This window comes from Bos grunniens, chromosome 19 (assembly GCF_055505025.1).
Source record: "Bos grunniens cultivar Pamir isolate PY7600 chromosome 19, Bosgru_T2T1.0, whole genome shotgun sequence".
Lineage (NCBI taxonomy): Eukaryota > Metazoa > Chordata > Mammalia > Artiodactyla > Bovidae > Bos > Bos grunniens.
This window is the reverse complement of record NC_141183.1, coordinates 30,444,301-30,458,658: the sequence shown is the minus strand read 5'-3', so window position 1 is coordinate 30,458,658 and position 14,358 is coordinate 30,444,301. Positions and strand designations below refer to the sequence as shown.

The following is a 14,358-nucleotide window of genomic DNA, read 5'->3' as shown; positions in this document are numbered from 1 at the left end:
TTCTACGCTCCAACACGATTACACAGGGTCCACATTTTTGTCTTACTCTCTCAGGGCCACAGAATGACTCTGTCAGATGTCAGTGTCATAGAGGACTACCTATGCTCAAGGAGAACCCCATAGTCTAGTGGTCAGGGCCAGGTCAGCCTCCAACTGACAGCTGTCAGGGGTTGCTTTTCCCTTCTTTTTAAAGGAGGATTTGCATGTACCTAATTTTCCTGGGACATATGGAAGCTATAGAGATGCCAGACAACTTGGGGTTGTACAGAACTGTTCTCTATCCATGAAATAACCCATCATTGTGCAAGCCAATGGTTAATGTATTTACAAAAACACCCTCCCCTGGGGATGGCACCACCTGGAGAGAACTCTTGAGGGAGTAGGCTCTGAATATTCTAAATCCAACCCCCAAATCACACCGAAGTAAGAATATGTATGTAAGAGCACACCAGCCTACGCCCTCACAGACCTCACCAAGTTGTGCTTCAATAGCTTTGCAGCAAAAGCTGGCATTTAAAAAGCTGTCCAGATTCAATGGAGCAACATGCCCACCTACTTATTTATTGTAGAAGCAATGCTGACAGCATCAGTGTCCCCTACATAAAGCCCCCATGAGAACTGGTGGGCACTGCCAGTTCCCTACCCAATGTCCCTTTCTCCTTTGAAAGTGTTAGTCGCTCAATCGTGTCCAATTCTTTGCAACCCCATGGACTGTAGCCCACCAGGTTCTCTGTCCATGGACTTCTCCAGGCAAGAATACTGGAGTGGGTTTCCATTTCCTTCTCCAGGGGAATCTTCCTGACCCAGGGATTGAACCTGAGTTTCCTGCATTGCAAGCAGATTCTTTACTGTCTGAGCCACCAGGGAAGCCCTCACTTTTACTCAAGGCAGCAATGTCCACCTACCTACCTGCTTTTCCAGACTTTACACACCTGAGTGACACCACTCTGGCCAATGAGATGTAAGCAGAAGCAAAACCCTACTGTGATTGCTGAGAAAGCTTTTGATTTTCTGATAGAAGAGGACAGACAGGACCGGAACCTCCCTTCTCCTTCCTTGCTCATAAACAGATGAGTCATCTTCAGCTGTGACAGCCGTCTTGTGACCCTGAGACAATGAGCATGGGGACAAAAACCAGCTTTCTGAGAACTGTTTAGTAAGTGCATCAACACCACCATGTGCCCACTTTTAAACCTCTTTTGTAGAAAGCCATACACTTTTTTTTTTAGCCACTATTATTTATAATATAATAAGCCACTATTATTTCTGTTATTTGCAGTTGAACAAATTACTAACAAAAAGAGAAAACTAACTTTACCTTCGGACAACTGAAGGAGTTAACAAATGGAGGTTTACGTTAAGCCTGTGATTTTATAAACAACTGGGGGAAAAGTGCTCAAACTATGAGGGGGGTACATACTGTGTGCTAAGTCACTTCAGTAGCGTCTGACTCTGTGTGACCCTATGTCCATGGGATTCTCCAGGCAAGAATGCTGGAGTGGGCTGCCATGACCTCCTCCAGGGACTGTGGCAGGCAGGCTCTTTACCACTAGCACCACCTGAGGGGTTTGAGTTAAATCTTCATTTTTCATAGTGGGAAGCCAAAAGCTAATATAGACAGTTGGTAAGTCAAGAAACACTGTAAAAACAATAAGCATTTTATTCAGTGTGGAGGTAAATACCCCCAAATACAAAAACTGCCGCAGATAAAGATGTCTACTACTTGATAGCAGAACTGAGAGTGGGCAAGACTTGCATTTCTTTGTAGCCCTTCGGTACTGTTTGATTTTCTGACCATAGTACTTTAATTATTATTTCTTCATGAATTAAAAGTGGGTAAAGGTTAGATTACCCCTTTCCTTGCTACATTTAACTTCTTCAGGAAACGATAGGCTTGCTCTTTTCCTCCTAGAATAACAATAAAAAGGATAGAAAGAATGGTTCCTGCTTCTCACAAGAACTTATTATTTTGACTTTGTTTTTAATTGAAAATGTATCTGACACATGATTTGAGAACGTGTTCCTCAAAACCACGCAGACTTTGGCTTCACATTCCTAGCAGTGGTTTGCAAACAGTGGCTTGGGAGCTCCTCGGAAATCGGTGGTTAGGGCCGAGTGGGTGATGTCCGAGCAGCTGTGCTCATTACAGACACTCAGCTTTGACTCAAGACTCAGAAGAGAGAGTCCCACTAGTGTGAACATAATCACACAACAGCAAAAGTTAGCACAGCCGAACTTGACCTGCAAACAAACTGTTTGCCTTCATGTGTTCTCTTTTTCCCTTTTAACATTTAATTTACAAGCATTAAAAGACTAGATTTCATACAAGCATCCAAATTTTCCATTTCTCTTGAAAAACTGAAAACCCTAGCCACACAGGGACCACACACCTAAGGGGGCAAGCAATGCTGGAAACGAGGCACTTCCGGTTCATTCAGATGCAGGTGGACTCTCCTGCTTGAGTTTTCACCTGGTTGACTTCACCTGTCTGCTATGACCAGAACTGGCAACCCTGCACCAAGGGACCAGAATCCAACAGCAAACTGGGACTTAAAAGTTTTCTGAGTATTACTTGTCAGTTGTGCACCTGTATTCATCAGAACAGGCTACTGTGTTGTGTTGTTATGGAAACAAATTCACCAGGAGATCAAGTGGCTCCACCAGGAGTTTACTCCTCACTCACACCATCCGTCTGATGGCAGCAGGTGGGAGAGTCTGCTCGACAAGCCCCCCAGAGACCTGGCTGGCCGAGGTACGACTTCGAGCACCCCTGGCTGCCTCGGAAGGGGAGAAGATTGGAGAAGCCCACATCCGCTGTACGTTCCTCACCCAGAAGTGACACAGGTCACACCTTCACTTGCATCACATGGGCCACAACTGACCCCCTGGCTTCTGTTAAATAGGGGGCTGCTGAGAAGCAGAGGAGAACAAAAGCAATAGCAGGCGAACATCATTTGTCTCTACTACATGCAACTGTCAGTAACACGAGGTTTTCACGGTCTCACCTCCCTCTCGAGGTTACAGAGGGAGAATCAAATGAGGTTACTAGACATAAAAGAACTCTGAATGAGCTCTAAAGAGTTTTACTAATTTGACGGATGATAGTATCGACACCTCGGTGGACTTACTGTGCCGTAAGCTCTGCACAACACACAGCTTTCAAAGGTGTGGGTCAGGGAACAGGTACACAGGGGCTGGGGAATGCAATGCTACTTTCATGTTAACTGCACCGGTCAGCCAACTCACTTGTGCTCAAGGCTGACCAAGCAAGACAAAAGGGAAAGCAATATTTGCACCCCACAGTCTCTTCCAACTAGCTTTCAGTCTTGAAACGATTAAAGTGGCGGGGGGGGGCAGATTTTTACCTTCCAAAGATGGTTGCTATGTCCCCTCTCCGTGAACACAGGAGGACTTTGTGGCTGCTTCAACCAGAGTGTGGCAGAAGCAACACTACGTGAATCCCGAGGCTAGTCACAGAACGTCACGCACTTCTCTGGCTCCCTAGGGAAGCCTGTCTGAGACCCCAGCGGCCAGGCTGTGAAGACAACCCCAGATGAGCCTCCACAGACAACCCAGAGGTTGCAAATGTAGGTGTTCTAACTGCAACCTGGCTTCGGTCCAGCTGACAGCCAGCATCAGCTTCCAGACCCAAGAAGACACCCCTAGATGCTTCCTGCCTCCTGGAGAGCATGCAAACCCCGGCCTTCAAACCTCTCAGCTGAGCCTAGACTGTGCAGCAGAGAAAAGCTGTCTCTGACGGGCTTCACCCAGACCCCTGATCCCCAGCTTGTGTAAGTGCCATGAAATGATGCTCTGCAAGGCTTGGTTTCGGGGCGAATTTTTATGCAACAACAGCATCTGGAAGGGCTGGACTTGTTAGCTTAAATACCTCACAGTGGAAAGAGCAAACGTGTGTCTGCTGAACTCCTACATCTCAAACTCCACACTAACAGAAACTGTGGGGGAAGCTAAAAATACGGACTGATAAGAATTCAGTTAGGCTGCAGCAACAGGAAAACAGTAGTAACACTTGAAAAAGAGAGAAGTCTGTTTCTCGCTTAAAAATTCAGAGGGGCACTTCAGGGCTACTGTCCCCACCAGAGGGAACTCACTGCTGTTCACAAGACGAGGCTTCCACCCCATTGACCACAACAACTATTCAAGCACCATCTGTTCCACGTACGTTTCAGCTAACAGGGGTGGAAAGGAGAAGAGACAGGCATGCCATCCTTCTAAGGACACTTCCTGGAAGTGCAGCCATGAAACGGCAGAAAAATCTGGGAAACACTGTCTTTGTTGCCATGTTCTGGCTAATAAATGGGAAATGAGTAGAAGGGAAAAGCTAATAGTGGGGGATAAACAGCAGCAAACAGCAGGTGCTGCCACATGTACGTTCCCAAATTCAGTCTGGTTTAGGATCGCAGCCTCAAATAACAACAGCTGCCTCGAGAATGACACCACTGGGTCTCCTGCTAGACTCCCAACTCAACAGACTGACGTCGGATCTTTCAGGTTCAATAAAAACATGTCTCTACACAGCGTTCACTTTCCTCACCAGATGAGTATAAATTAATGACTTAGTAAGTTAATGATTCATAAGAAAGGAAAGGACCTTTAGAGACAAAGATTCCTCAAACATCAGAGACGTGTCTGATGGGTCTTCCTGTAATCCGTGGCTCCTTGGACAAGTCACTCAGTGACCTGAGGTCCCCCTCTGTCACCAATACACTGGTGTCACACAGAACAGGTTTGCCATGAGGATCAAATGAGATCACAAACGTCACAGTGCTTTGTAAACAGTAGAGTTTTATACAAATATAAAGTTATGCACCTTCAAAGCTCTCACTCCAATAAAGACACGCATTCAATTAAACAAAACATCTTCAAAAAATTTTTAACAATGTATAAATACAGTCACAAAATAACCCATTGATTAAAACAAAGTTTACAGTACCTACAACAGAATTCACAGACGCCTACAGTATTTTGCAGATTGTTACATATGTTGTTTTAAGAAATACCGTTAATACAAATGCATGATTTACAATATCCCCATTACAGCAAGACAAAAAAATAGATTCGCAAAATAAAACGTCTTTTAGGCATTTACAATGCCAAGTATCGAAATAATTATTCTATTACATAAGAATAATACTCTTTTAGTGGAGAAAGACTTCATTAGGCCGAGGACCACTGAAAAGCTTCTGGGGGCTTCAAAGTAAAACCTGGCTATTCTCCCCCCAAAATAAATAGAACAGCAGCAATCCCTAGGAATCCCATGAAAATACACTATGAATGTTCCTGTTATGTTAACTGGGTCTTAAGTACAAGACTCATCAATAAACCAAATTTTAGAAACTAGTTAACATCAACAGCCCAAGTGTGGTTTTTACCTGCCTGTGAATGCCTAGGATAAGAAGTTTCACCATGAAAGTATATATTAAGTGTAAAATTAACCATTATTCCTAACGTATACATTAGCCAAAGTGCTCACTCTTACCATGGAAGCAAAAACTTCTAAAATAATCTACAGAAACAGTACGTAAACACAGAGAGTTTTGAGATCGACTAAGAACATCCTTCTGTGTTCTATGGACCGAGATGCAAAGGTCTCCATTTACATGGATGTGAACACAGACACTTTAACTTAACACACAGGGATCTCACAAGACTATGGACAGACATACCATAAACCAAATGCTGACAATGTTTCTAGCCATACCACACCTTCAAGGCCCAAGTGCTAGAAAGAAGACAATATGAAAACTACTTTTCCTTTTTCTTAAAGTAAATTTTTAAATGGAAAAACAAACCCCACACTCCTCTTTGCAATAGCTTCTGAGTTCTGAAGGTTCAGTCAAGACCCACCCTGGGTGGTTCCCCTTGAAAAAAGCACGCAGGCTTTCACTCTCCTGAGGAGGTCTGAGTGTCGCCGGTGGTCTGCAACAGAGAAACAATTCCTTAATGCCAAAAGTGATTTACAAAATAAAGAAAAGCTATTTTACATAAAACACCAGATTCAAAGCACTAGGAAAACATTTCGTATTTGTCAGCAGATGCAGTTACTACATGGCCCGATTATGTTAAAAATTACTGTCACGCTGGAAAAGTAAAGCAGTGAGTCCACCCGGATGTCCAGCAAGCAGTCTCACTGGAGCAGAGCATCACTGGCTGCCATGTAAGTCTATTGACCCTGTCCATGTACATCAAGCTCAAGGTTCAAAATCTGAAGGGAAAAACCTATTGAGCGCACACTTGAAAACTACCATAAGGTGGACTTCACCCAGCAAAAGTATACTAGGACTCTGCCAAAGCCCTCAAGATGAGTCATGGCCCTGCAAGAGTCCTTGCTTTCCTCACTTCTTAACTTTTCTACAAGAGAAACCATACAGGAAAGAGCAACGAATTTCAAGAGAGGAGAGCTGGGTTAAACCCTCACTTTGAATCACTTAGCCTCTCAGGGCCTAGGTCACAAAGGTAATCTCTGGACCAGCAACATCAGCACCACCTAGGAACCTGTAAACATGCAACTGGTGAGACCTGGCCTCAGGTTATCAAGTAAGTAAGAAACTTCGGGGGTGGGACCCTGAGATCTGTGTTCTAGCCCTCCAGGCTATCCTGATGCAGGGCCAAGGTTGAAAACATGTTAACTGTCCCGTGCATCATTACCTGCCCAAACTACTGCACAAACGCAAACGTGAGGCATCACTCACACAAAGACCTAATCAATTTCCTAAAGATTTTACCAGCAACTATTTTTACCTGAGAATACTACTGATCCCACTGAAAACTCTAACTGAAACCTTCACATCCAGAAACTACAGTAATAAAATAATCTTTAATGATATGGTCTTATGTTTCTAACTTGCTCTTACTATAAACCCTAAAACCATATAAGATACATTCTTCAAGACTGCCACCAGAAGTAATGGAAAGCAACTGAACTTCAGCTAATTTTTCTAAAAAAAAACTTATTGTCAATGAACATTTTAGCCCTCTGGTTTTAAAATAACTTCAGGACACCGACATTTTTGGAATGTCCTAAAAGCTTCCAAAGACAAATTAAAATAACTTGACCATCATCATTTCATACTTAAATATATCCCTTTAAAAACTTCAAGTATTTCATAGAAATTAAACTCTAAAAGAGTTAGAAATCATCACTGCATTAGTCACTGACCACATCAAAATGATCCTCACATCCAGAGAACACTTACTTGTCTTAAAAACTGCCTCCCAAGGTACGTGGTGGCCATGCTGGTTAGGTTCTTCCTGCTGCCCACTTTGCACCTGATGTAGCCATACAGGTTGGCCCCTTGCAGCACCACGCCCATGATAACCACCGCCTGGGGGAGGGCAACAATCAACAGTTACAGGCCTGACGGTGACTGACCATTCTCTCTGCCATCAATGAGACATGGAGCCCAGCTCGCGAAAGAGGAGAAGGAGGAAGCTTTGTGAAGGGTGGCAGAGACTCCTCCCGTCTCCCTTCCAGAACAGACTCATCCACCACGAGCTCTGCACTGTCCAACAAGCAGCCATCAATATGCGAGCTCTGTGTCAGACCCAGGGGTGCAGTGGCGGGGCCATTCCCTCCCTACTGTTTTCCATGGTTCTGTGAGTAGACATATAAAAGCAACTGAGATCCAGGAGTGCAAATATCAATTACTTCCTTGAGAATTCCAAAAGAATGGTCAAGAGAAAGATCAACAAGACCCTAATCCCACATGACTGATGTCTTTATAAGCAGAGGAGATTAGGACACTGACAAGAACAGAGGGAGGACCACGTAAAGACACAAGGAGAAGACGGCCAATAAGCCAGAGAGACAGAGACCTTCAGGATTGGGAGAAAACACAGTTCTGCCGTGTCAGCCCCTGGTCTGTGGTACTTTGTCAGGGCAGCCGGAGCAGACAGGTACAGCTGCACCAGGTACCTAGCGTGTGAGCTCCAGCACTCTCACCTGGAGCTGCGAGCCTCGAGTGCAGTCTTACTGCCACAAGGCCACAAGGCCACCAGGCTGTGAGGAAGCCCCAACTAGCTGTGTGCAAAGTCCATGTGGGAGGCCATGGGACCTCATAGAGAGGGGCCATACCAGCCCCCAGCCACTGTCCGATCAAAAAAACAAAAGATCCCAAGCCAGGACTTCCCAGACAAGCCCCTTCCAACCTCCTGAACCAGAGAAATTGAGAGAGATGGTACAATGACTGTTGCAGTAGATGACCAGGACAGGTCACCACCAGCATTTTCAGGAAGGACCACTGTTAGTTCCAAACTAAGCTAAGCATGTCTGGAGTATGCAGACCACCCACACCTGACAAGGTCATGGGATCAATGTGGTAATCAATGCACTGTGATTACCAATGTGGTAATCACTTAGATGGGCTAAGTCAACACACTGCTGGGCACCTGGAGAACTGGTGAGACGGGTCTTTCAAAGGACTCTGTTTTCTGGTGCTCAGAGGAAAGCCGAGTTGAGAACCCAAACTTGGGAAATACAGGATGAAGCTGCCTGTTTGAGACGGGACCCTAATGTTATTGTTAAGACTGGTGGTCACCCATTGCGATTACCCACTGGCCACCTGGGTGGGTCACCGACACTCACCAACCACTTTACTCTGAAAGAGAAGAGGGCACTGAAGGCAAAGACCACCCACAGCACGGGACAGGCAACGAGTCCCAACCAGAAGATCCTTGATTCAGCCTCGGAGACGGTTTTACCCTCTTGAGGGGAGGCCTACAAAACAACACAGATTTAATAACCGAGGTTCTGTGCTATTTATTGGCAAAAAGTTAAAACATTTTTAGTGAAAAACTCCTTACCTTCAAATTTAAATAAATTAATACAGACAACCCAAGTCCCAACTTTGAACCCCTACTCCCTGCCCCGTTCAAACAGTAGATGTACCATCGCTGTGATTTTTAGAACTGGTCTTAACATGCTTTGTTTTAAATCAAGAATGTTTCATTTTCAAGGCAGAGTGGACAGTCTGTCATTACCCAACACAGTAAGGGTGGCCTCTGATAGGCTTCTAGTCATGCCTCTTGCACTTCTAGTCATGCCTCTTGCACTTACACTGGTTATTCATAATCAACCCTTGAACAACACCTTCATGGTAAGGATTCAGTAAATCAAGGCTATGGTCATCCTGGAGACTCAAACGTCAAGTCAGGGTCCAGGGGTCAGGACCCTGACAATGACCACCACGTCTTAGCAATACCCAGGAATGTAAAAGGCTGTGTGCTGTTCCCCAGGTGGGTTTTATAACATAAAGGTCTAGGGCTCACTGAGCACAACACTGCTTTCTGAGAAGCACTAGTCAGGGCCCTTCCAAGCAGAAGGCGAGAGATTTAACCTGTGCTGTCTCCAAGAATGTTGTCCTCTGCTGCCCAAGCTGATTCTACTACAGGGAAGCAGACTAAAAACCCCAAACAGACCAGTGTCCCCCAGGGCTTCTGAAGGTAAAGCCTGAAGAGCAAACTGCTTCCATCAACTCAGATTTTCTATGCAGTTGCAATCCTCTTTCTTCCTTGCCCACGAATGGAGGAGGACCATGGGGGAAAGAGGGAGCCATTGGAGGCAGTTACCCCTGGCACAGCCCACAGAGCCAAGCGGCTCAGAAGAGATCCTGCAGCAGCAGCAGCCCCTAGGGGCCAGCCAGGCACACGGCATACACTCGGAGCCCAAGCCCTCTCTCATGATTCTTTCCTGGACACACCATTTTCAGCCTAAGCCGGCCAGAGAAAACGGGGCGTTCAGAAGGCCATCTACTTTAGTGCTGCCCCACAAGTGATCCGGGGTAGTTCTTTATGAGTTGATTACGTCTGCATAGGTAATTTATCCTTAAATATTCAAATATTATCTACGCAAAATGTATTAAATGACATGCAAGAAAACCAAAACACCAAAGGCTGTTTACCTTCCGGGACTCAAACACCCAATGGCTTTTTCCATCTTCATCAATATGATTCCACCAGCGCAGGCCAACCATTAATCTACCTGTGACATTCTGGTGAAGATTAATACATATACACACATTTTAAAAACAGCACCGACACATCTACTTTAACATCCTATTTTAGTGTAATATTTCACAAACAACAAACCATCAGCTTTCCATCCATAACACCCAGTTAAGACCAGTACATATGAGGCCTGGGCAAAAGAGTAACTACAATGGCCATGGCAGGCCCAGCAGGACAGAGATGATAGGGTCGGCACATCCACAAACATCACCCTTCTTTCCCCTCGTGAGCTCTCGTCCTTTCTCTGGTTCCCTGTTTCTAAACCCGACTCTTTAGCCACTGGGACCTACTTTTGGACTGAATACTGAGTCCCCTCAAATTCATATGCTGAAAGTCTAGCCCCACAGCATCGCCCAGTGATGGTGTCAGGAAAAAGCCTGAGGGAGGTGATGAGGGTGAGATAAGGTCAAGAGCGGGGAACATGTGCAGAAGGGATTAGTGTCCCCCTTAGAGGCAAGAGAGTTTCTATTCTCTCTCTCTGCTCTCAGCTGTTTAAGAGGTGAGCAGTCTAGAACCCAGAGGAGGGCCCTCGCCAGAAGCTGACCATGCTGGTACCCTGTACCTGGATTTCCAGCCTCCAGAATGTGGAAAATAAATCCCTGTTGTTTGCGAACCACCCAGTCTCTGGTATTGTGTAAGCAGTCCATTTAATGGTTTCCCCATTCCTGACTTATTTTCATATCTCAATTATTTGTGTATCTGTAAGTAATCCTGCCACACACAAAGAGTGACTTTCTTTAAGCCTTTTTTTTTTTTTTTAAAGAGTTCATCAGAAAATATATATTCTGGCCATATTTCTTAAAACTCTAAACCTACAAGGTTCTAATTATTTAATTTTTAGAAATTACCAGGAAGAACTGACTAAAAGTCAAAAGGTAGTGTTCTATCTGGCTAGGCAGAAATAACATGAACAACAAAAAGAAACATTCGTCAAAACAAAACTATGACCTGGATACAGTAAACACTTTAGGACATAAAGCAACAAAAGGAATTCAAAGAAATTCAAGCCAAAGAAGACTGTACAAAAGAAGTACCTACAGGAACCAGACCTTTGTAATCTTTATTCTCTACATTTTGTGGCCTACAGAAACTGGCCACCACCAAGCCAACCACTTCTGATTATCTGTAAGAATCAAAAGATCTAAAATGACTGGGCTGGTGGGCATGAGTAGACCTGTAACACCTTATTGGTTTTTGAATCAGTAAACACATCTCTGAAATTGTAAAACTAGTTTTTGCATTTTTTTCCCCCTGTATTCGAAATTTGAAAATTTCCAAATATACAAAAAAGTTTTACAGTGAATACGCATATGCCTAATCCTGGAGTCTACATCTCATATTGGACCACAGTGACTTCCTCACGCGCCCCTCTATCTATACAACTACCGCTCCACCACCCTGGCCTCTGGGTCCATTTCTTACTTTCTCAGTATCCCCTACGACATGGCTCCTCAGCCCCAGCACTATCTACGCTCGGGGCCAGATAGTTCTCTGACGTGCGGGGCTGTCCCGGCTATGCACCGTAAGATATCCAGCAGCATCCCTGGCCTCCACCGTGATGCCAACAGCACACTCCCCCACCCCAAGCTGTGACAACCAAAAATGTCTTTGGACGGTGACACACAACAAATGCCCGCTGGGGTGGGGGGGATTGGCCCTGGCTAAGAAACACGGTCCTGGAGCTCCCATGGGAGCCTTCGCAATGGTGCGGACTCCTTCAGTTATCTGTGGTCAAGCTATCCTGGTGTCTTATCTAGAAATCACACATGGCACAGCCAGAGGTGACCCCTGAAGCAAAACCAATGGTGTGGACCAGAAGCAGTATGTGTGTGGTCTGTAGCAGCTGGTCGCATTTTTGTTTGTTTCACTCTAAAGCTGATGCAGGTTAACATAACACACAGACAGGTCAGTAGAGCGGTAACCTACTGTGACATAACTGGCACTTTTACACAGATGAGGCCTAAGGTAACAAAAAGATAAATTAACCCCAATCGAAAATGCTCAGTGTCTTTTTTTTTTTTTTTACTGTTTATACATCATTCAATCTCATATTATTAAATGATTTTTAAATAAAAACAATCAAACCTACCTTGACTGCCCAAAAGTCACATGACAACAACAAGATAATTGTCACCATACAGGCAATAAAGCTGCTGCTGAACAATTCACAGAGAAGATAGACTATAATTGCACTGACTCGAAAGAATAAATGGAAAAATGATGCCACTGGGTGTCTGAAAACCAAAACATAACAAAAGAAATGCAATTACATTTTACGACAGATACTGCAGATGTAGATGAAAATGTTTCAGCCACAGGACCATGCAGAGTCTTGTCAAAATAAAAGGTGACTTGAGGAAGAAGCAAACCGAGTAGCTCTCTTTTTCCCTAAGTCCCATTATTTGACTAGGTCCTGCTGTCACGGAATATACACTATATAAACACGACTTTACACCTCACTGACTATAAACTTTCACAAGATACGTAACAAGAAACCTTACCAAGGCTGGAGAAATAAGGGACACTATGCTCTTAGGACCGACTCCCATTTTCACCTGTCTAAAAAGCACTCCCTCAGAATTCCCTTCAGGCATTAAGACAAAATACCCATCAGGCAGAGTTGGTGTTTCATTAACAGCATCACTGAGATATAACCACATGCCATACAATTCACCTGTTTAAAGGGTATAATTCAGTGATTTCTGGTATATTCAGAGAATTGTACAACTATCACACAATCAATTTTAGAACTTTTTCATGATACCCCCGCCCCCTCTGCCTCCAAAAGAAATCCTATACCTGTGGGCAGTCATGCCCCCATTTACCCCAATCTCACCCCTCCTCCAGCCCTCAGTAACCACTAATGTACTTTCGGTCCCTATGGATTTGCCTGTTCTGGACATTCCGCATAAATGAAATCATATAAAATGTGGTCTTCTGCACTGGTATCTCTCACTTGGTGTAATGTTTTCAAGGTTCAGGTAGAGTTTGATTTCATTAAGTTTATTTCTTTACAGAGTACTAAGTTTGGAACTAAAATTTGGCTTGATGTTTTCATATTAACTGATACAAAAGATACAGTACTGAAATTTTCACAATAAACTCAAATGTAATGTATCTTTAGAAACTATCTAAAAAAATTGTGTGTCCTTGGTACAAGAGTCAGAATTAAAAGCACCAGTGTTCGAATAATTGGCTTTGCAGATTTGAAAACTCAAATCTGAGTAAATCTGAGTAAAAGTACTGAGTAAAATTCCATATGTCCATTATTCCCAGAGAAAACGTGAGATGTCATCTCATCTCAGACTGAAAAGCAAACTGGCAGTACACAATCTCCACCAGCACTGTCACAACCACTCTGCCCGGAAACCCAGTCCTCGCACCAGTCAACAGACGAAACAGCACCAGACGCTAACCCATCCCTTGCAACTTGTCCTCATACCTGATTCTGGATTTTTTCGGTCTGTTAGTTGTCTCCTCTTCCGCGTCAAACAGTGAAACATCTTCAGTGTCGTCATTACTGTCCTGATAGGAAAAGCAAACATTCATGAAGCAAAACGAAATTCCGTCCTCCACTAGTCAACACGGAAGACAACGGAAAGACACGGTCACAGCCACCTAGAACTCACAGCCCAGGGCTCACCCTGGCTTTGTTATCACTCTGTGAAAACACCGTTCGTCTTGTAATTTACCCTGTCTCCGCGCCCCCGCCCCCCCCCCCCCCCCCCCCCGCGCAAACCAATTCACCCGCCCATTCAGGGCAGGTAGCATTCCGCGTTGTTCGCAGCTCTTTCCCAGGGCCTAGGACGGTGGCCTCGACCACAGTAACCCCTCAACACGAAAACACCACCTACGATAATCTGAGTAAAAGTGTAATTTTTCCAAAAACAGGAAGATATAAACGTAAGGGCTGTAATTCGCCCTGAGGGCAGATGTGGTCACGGGAGTGGACCAAGCGTCCATCACCTCCAACGCTGCTTCGACGGCATAAACTTCACTGCTAGGCCCGGGAGGGCAACTCCTCTAATCGCATGTCCAGGGCGGCGGCCCCCTCCCCTCGCCCGTCCACATTCGGCGTCTTCGCTACTGCCCCCTTCAAACCCGGCAGGCCGGGCCCCTCCAGGCCCTCACCCGGCAGGCCCAGCCGCCGCCACCCTCTCCCGGTGCCCACAGCCCCTTACCTGCTGCAACATGACGGCTAGGCGCCAGCGCCACTTCCGGGAGCCACGTCAGCGCCGCAGCCTCGGGGAGGGACGGACCAGACGCGGAAAGCACTCCACCAGCCAAGAGGAGCCGAAGTAACAGCGGAAACCCGGCCCCACTTCCGCATCC

At 45.2% G+C, this 14,358-nt stretch overlaps 1 protein-coding gene across 4 annotated transcripts; it reads right to left on the bottom strand.

The window, feature by feature from the left end:
* Positions 1 to 4,786: 4,786 nt before the first annotated feature.
* Positions 4,787 to 14,257, bottom strand: TVP23C (trans-golgi network vesicle protein 23 homolog C). 4 transcript variants are annotated; one of them, XM_086358744.1, is made up of 7 exons: positions 13,993 to 14,257; positions 13,469 to 13,551; positions 12,116 to 12,260; positions 9,921 to 10,010; positions 8,606 to 8,737; positions 7,218 to 7,346; positions 4,787 to 5,940 (listed from the first exon to the last, which is right to left on the bottom strand). In XM_086358744.1, the coding sequence occupies exons 3-7, from the start codon at positions 12,161 to 12,163 to the stop codon at positions 5,905 to 5,907; spliced, it is 435 nt and encodes a 144-aa protein (XP_086214870.1). In that variant the 5' UTR covers positions 12,164 to 12,260; positions 13,469 to 13,551; positions 13,993 to 14,257; the 3' UTR covers positions 4,787 to 5,904. The 4 variants fall into 4 exon arrangements, with proteins under 4 accessions (XP_086214870.1, XP_086214869.1, XP_086214872.1 ...); XM_086358743.1 differs by having other exon boundaries at positions 14,208 to 14,257; XM_086358746.1 differs by lacking the exon at positions 12,116 to 12,260.
* Positions 14,258 to 14,358: the final 101 nt, after the last annotated feature.

What these genes read in the sequence shown, in the direction of transcription:
- TVP23C (XM_086358743.1), bottom strand. An exon ending in CTTTCAGAGTAAAGTGGTTG is followed by an intron (nt 7,347 to 8,605) that starts GTGAGTGTCGGT and finishes GCCCTCCCCCAG; the next exon opens with GCGGTGGTTATCATGGGCGT. An exon ending in GGAGGCAGTTTTTAAGACAA is followed by an intron (nt 5,941 to 7,217) that starts GTAAGTGTTCTC and finishes TCTCTGTTGCAG; the next exon opens with ACCACCGGCGACACTCAGAC.